The 5,404-nt window shown below is 35.8% G+C and overlaps 2 protein-coding genes across 2 annotated transcripts; both read left to right on the top strand.

Moving 5' to 3' along the window:
• The first annotated feature begins 894 nt into the window (after window positions 1–894).
• Window positions 895–1,422, top strand: LOC110734694. The gene has a single exon (XM_021914839.1). The coding sequence runs from the start codon at window positions 895–897 to the stop codon at window positions 1,420–1,422; it is 528 nt and encodes a 175-aa protein (XP_021770531.1).
• Window positions 1,423–2,065: 643 nt separating this feature from the next.
• On the top strand, window positions 2,066–5,103 carry LOC110734842 (pentatricopeptide repeat-containing protein At1g73400, mitochondrial-like). The gene has a single exon (XM_021914988.1). It carries the CDS (start codon window positions 2,349–2,351, stop codon window positions 4,035–4,037), a length of 1,689 nt encoding a protein of 562 aa, XP_021770680.1. The 5' UTR covers window positions 2,066–2,348; the 3' UTR covers window positions 4,038–5,103.
• The last annotated feature ends 301 nt before the right edge of the window (window positions 5,104–5,404 follow it).

Genomic DNA, 5,404 nt, shown 5'->3' with positions numbered 1-5,404 from the left:
GAGTTAGGTGAGATCTCATACTAACTACGGTCACGGAGTCGCGCCCATGGTCGTTGGATGTTTATTGATGTTTCCAAATGGAGGCATGGGGTTTTTCTTTTATTGATGTTCCGAATGGGACTTGGGTTGGACAACCTTGTCTATTGCTAAATCCAATGAAATAAATAAATGAGTTAGTTAAAATCAACTAGTGAGGTCTTAATAAATTTGATAATTGAGCCATGTGTTGAGTCTGTATTTTAATGATGCTTCTGCTCGATTATTAGTAACATGTTAGGTATTTTCTTAATTTATTTCGCAGCTTGTATGTACTCAGCTTTGCTGATTACGTGCTTTGTGTGTCTTTCTTTGGTCATGGCCTTCGCCTTTCAATGACCTTGTGACGATCTAATTTTTACACTTGTAATATTGGGGAGCAGATTAACCACAGGTTCTTACACATGCAGCATTCACATCAGGGTTGTGGGATTTTGAGTGGAGAGTTGGTTATTATTCACAGTTTATTTCTTTTCATAAGTTTGAATTTATTTAAACTCTGGTTTAATTTATTTACTACATTTGTGGGGTTTTGAATAAGGGCCTCAATGGTTCCAAGTTGTATGATTTAATATGGTTTTGGGTATTGGTTTTGAAACTTATTTATAATTGAGTTAGTTTTTCCGCTGCTAATTTCTGATATAGCCTTAACGTTTGAACACGTGGCGGTAACACGCCAGTAATTCTCTTGGATTTTGTTCAGGGTATTTACAGGTTATAAGAGAGAATTATTGGGGTGTTACACATAAACACTTCAACTTTGATCTAGCATGAAGAACGGGTTTTTGTAACATCATCACACTTCCTTTCGGTGCAAGAGGCCAAAAGTAGGTGTCTACAGACGCAAAGAAGGTATGCATGGGAGCTATTTTGATGTGGTTTTTGTGGAATAGAAGAAACGATATGGTCTTTAATGGCAAGGATACCTACCATCCTGTCATAATTGATCGAGTTTATCGCCTAGCAGCTGATTGTAACTCCTATGCTAAGAAAATCTATGGGGGTGTCACGAAGAAATCTAGCAGCAGTCCTAAAACCTGGAAAGCCCCACCCGAAGGCACAATAAAGTTTAATTATGACGCTTCTCTCACTGTCGAAGGGTGGGTGGGATTAGGGGTTATAGCCAGAGATTGGAGAGGGGAGATACTCTTCGCAGCAACTCTTCGTGTTAGAGCTCACTGGCCACCGCTCATTGCTGAAGGTAAAGTTGCTGCCATGGCAATTAAGCTCACAAAAAGCCACAACCTGCATGATATTATAATAGAAGGCAACTGTCAAGTGCTCATCAACAAACTGTCCAAGGCCTTGACTTTCTTCACCGATCTTGATAACATCCTAGATGATATTCTTGCTTCTTGTGTCTCTTTTAATTCCGTTAATTGGTGACATGTTAAACGAGACGGTAATGTAGTTGCCCATAATTTAGCCCAATTAACTCCTTTTGGTATAGAGCAAATTTGGGAGAACCATAGCCCATGTGAGGTTTCTCCGTATGTATTGATGAACAAATTATCAATATAATGACGCCTTTAACGGGTTTCCAAAAAAAAAAAAAACTTTTACACTATTTACTTAATCTTCTTTGACCATCATTTATGATTTATTCGTTAGGAAAAATATAGTCACGTGAAATTTAGTTAGATTCGTCTTGAAACTTATTTTCCAAATATCAAATTTTTAAAATTTTTACAAAAGTGTAATCGAAAATATTAATAGCTAAAGTAATGCATTAGCAAGCGTGAAATCTCTCGTAGTGCAATAAAAAAGAATGGAGAAAATATTAAAAAGTGCAATTATTCTAGAGGTTATCATTGGGCGGGTCGGGCCAGGCCAAGGTCGAAAAAATCAGCCCACTCCTCGTGCCTGACCAGGTCAGGCCAATATTTGGGTCCTAGGAGTAGTAATTCGCTGGAATTTGATATATACACGTGGCTGCACACCCATACATATTTTGTTCTCATTTTAATGATTGTTTTTCATTTCATTTAATCATCAAATAAATAAAGAGAAAAAAACCTACGGAGTAAACTTGGATTAGATGGGTGTACGGTACGCTCGGAAATATATAACAATATATTGTAATTTGCAGATTGATTTAGGGTGAAGATGGAGAAGTTTAGTGAAAGAGCTCACTGTTTCAGGTATTGAACAAGGACTCACTGAAGTTTCTGGGTTGTATACGGGCATTTCATGGGGAAGAAACGGTTCGCCATTGTTGCCACTCTCTTGAGCTTTCTTTCAATTGTTATCGGTGAAAAGGTAACCTTCTCCAATCTTTCTTTATCAAATAACACCAGCTAATTTCCTTCAAAATGCGGAGAACTTTTGCAAATTTAATTGTTAAGCAGTGCAAGAATTCAATTGGTTTCCCTACCCTCCAAAACTCAATTTTTTATTCTGTTTCTAGTTCTTTATTTCGTAACGATTCTTCGATTTTCGGGTTTAGATTGATTTCCAAGCCATATTCTTCAAAGGGTTACTCTGAATTTGGGAACCCATTGAGAAAATTTCACTCAACTGGAGTGTCCAATGACTTTGTTAGTGAAGATGAAAAGAGTTTAGTCTATAATAGTGTTGATGGGTTGCATAAAATTATTATTGAAAATGTGGGTTGTGATAAGAATATGGAAAAAGCTGTTGAACAAGCTGGGATTTCCTTGACAACTGAGTTGGTTATAGAAACCCTTAATAGGTTTCGGTTCGATGAGAAAATTGCTTTTAGGTTTTTCATGTGGGCGGCTCGACAGGAGCATTATTACCATGAATACCAGACTTACAATGAAATGATTAATATATTATCTTCTACAAAGTTCAAGGTTAAACAATTTAGGATTGTTTGTGATGTGTTGGATTACATGAAAAGGAATGATAAAACGTTGATACCCGTTGAAGTTCTCTTGACTATTTTGAAAAAGTACACGGAAAAGCATTTGATGAAAGTCTTGACATGTTCAAAGAAAAAGAGAGGAATTAGGGTTAAAGTGCAGCCAGAGATCAAGGCGCTTAACTTGCTACTTGATGCTCTTTGCAAGTGTTGTTTGGTTGAGGATGCAGAGATTCTGTTCAAGAAGGTGAAGAATAAGGTTCCTCCAGATGCCAATACTTTCAATATATTGTTTTTTGGGTGGTGTAGGGCTAGAAACCCTTCTAGAGGAACGAAGATTTTGGAGGAGATGTGTAGCATGGGTTTTATTCCCGATAGTTTTACCTATAATGCTGCAATTGAAACGTATTGTAAAGCAGGAATGGTGACTGAGGCTGTTGGTTTATTTGAGTTGATGAAAAAAAAATCCTCTATCTCATCTCCTCCTACAGCAAAGACTTATGTAATAATGATTTTGGCGCTTGCTAAGAATGATCAAGTGGAGGAGTGTTTTAGAGTAGTTGGGGATATGATACAAAGCGGTTGTCTTCCTGATGTTTCCACTTACAAGGAGTTGATTGAAGGAATGTGCTTAGCTGGAAAGGTGAAGGAAACATACCAATTTTTGGAAGAGATGGAAAAGAAAGGGTATCCATCTGATATTGTCACATATAACTGCTTCCTCAAGGTTCTTTGTGATAATAGGAAGGCTGATGAAGCAATTCAGCTTTACCAGAGGATGGTTGATGTTGACTGTATGCCCAGTGTACACACTTTTAATGCGCTGCTGGAGATGTTCTTTGCCATGGGTGATCCTGAGGGAGCGCTTGAGGCTTGGGATGAAATGGGCAAGAAAAAATGTGATCGAGATGTCAAGACTTACTGTGTGATGATTGAAGGACTTTTTGATTGTGACCAAATTGAAAATGCATGTTTGTTTTTGGATGATGTTGTAAATCAGAGAATTAAGATACCTTATCTGAAGTTTGATATATTTTTGAGGCATCTGTCAAGGATTGACGATCTTCGTAGAATTCATAAACTTTCAGAGCATATGAAAAGGTTTTTCAATCCTGCTATGGCGAGACATTTTGCACTAAGTCAAAAACAAAAGGCATTGAGTTTTAGGAACAAATGAACTTTTGAAATTTATTTGGAATTCTAAAACCTCGTTATGGCATCATGGTATAGCCTATATCAAGAGCAAGCAAATTGAGTGATGGAGAAAGTAAAACACATGCGATCGCATGTGTTGTAACAATGTTTCTAGGACCAAAGGAGGTTTATCAATCAACTGCATTAAAATTATGGTGCTTTAGCTTCTTGGAATGATTGTCTCCACTCTTGGATGTACTATATTGACATTGTAATATTTTATATAAATCTTACATCCTTACCGGCTTGATTTCTGACTTGGTATTACAAAAAAGATTGGAGCAATGAGTTTACTATTCATTACATTGGAGAGTTACAATATTGCCATGGTACAAAAACCACCTGAGCAGCTCTCTAGAAGGGACTTCATGAATTACAATTTTATTGCTGCCCAGGTAAGTATTTGTTTTTATTTGATTCATGTACTGTAGCCTCCTCCCGCTCCTTCTCGTAAAAGGGTCTCTTTCTAATGTTCTGTTCCCAGTTCTCACTTGCATTGCATGTACTTTGTATATTGTTTAGCATCAAGGACTTAACCTCATGCATGACACTATCACTTACTCCATTATTCTGTACATACCCACCAGTAATTATACAACAATTAAGAGTGGGTAGGGTGTTTATTGTGTGTGATAATGTTTCCTTTCCTTTTAGATTTCACATCCCTCTTGAAATCATTGAAAGTTTTTCTTGGAAAAGTATACTAGTAATATGATCACATGAACTAATGAAAAATGATATGTTTGGACAAATGAAGTAATGGATAAATGAAAGAGGAGAAGGTATGAGCTAAGTAAATGATTAACTGTAGTGAAGAAGCTGTATTGAGGGAGAAATAAATTTATTTAAAGCCAAATATATATATGCTTTTATACTATTTACATGTGAGAAGCTTTCCTTCTTTGTCTTGTCAGGCTTTTCTTTTAAATGATTTTACTAAAACATAATATTCGGTTTACTGGTTTACATCCTTAAATCATGGTTGGTGTACATTGCTTCCAGTACTTTATTTAGATCTAGATAAAGTAATATCGGAAAGAAGAAAGAAAGCTTTTGGTAATCTGATCTTAGTTTTGAGTTATGAAGTAATTTGTATTGCTATTTTGCAGTGTATTTTGGTAAAAAAAAAAAAAAAAATTCTGTTGTTTTTTCAATGCTTGTTTTGATTGCTCTTAGCTGCTTAAAATATTACTCTAGAGGTTTGGTGATCCATAGCTTCGTGTTTGATGTTTGATTGTCCAGATTGTGCATGTTAGACTTAGGCCTCGTTCTTTAATTTTAATAATTATTAATAATAATTAATATTTATTAATCATAATAATAATTAATGATAATAATTATCAATTAATA

Source organism: Chenopodium quinoa, unplaced genomic scaffold (genome assembly GCF_001683475.1).
Source record: "Chenopodium quinoa cultivar QQ74 unplaced genomic scaffold, ASM168347v1, whole genome shotgun sequence".
NCBI classification, from domain to species: domain Eukaryota; kingdom Viridiplantae; phylum Streptophyta; class Magnoliopsida; order Caryophyllales; family Amaranthaceae; genus Chenopodium; species Chenopodium quinoa.
The sequence above is the reverse complement of the archived record's forward strand: the minus strand, read 5'-3'. Positions and strand labels throughout refer to the sequence as shown.

Coding starts and splice junctions, on each gene's coding strand:
- LOC110734842 (XM_021914988.1), top strand. CDS start 2,349: ATGCGGAGAACTTTTGCAAATTTAATTGTTAAGCAGTGCAAGAATTCA.
- LOC110734694 (XM_021914839.1), top strand. CDS start 895: ATGGGAGCTATTTTGATGTGGTTTTTGTGGAATAGAAGAAACGATATG.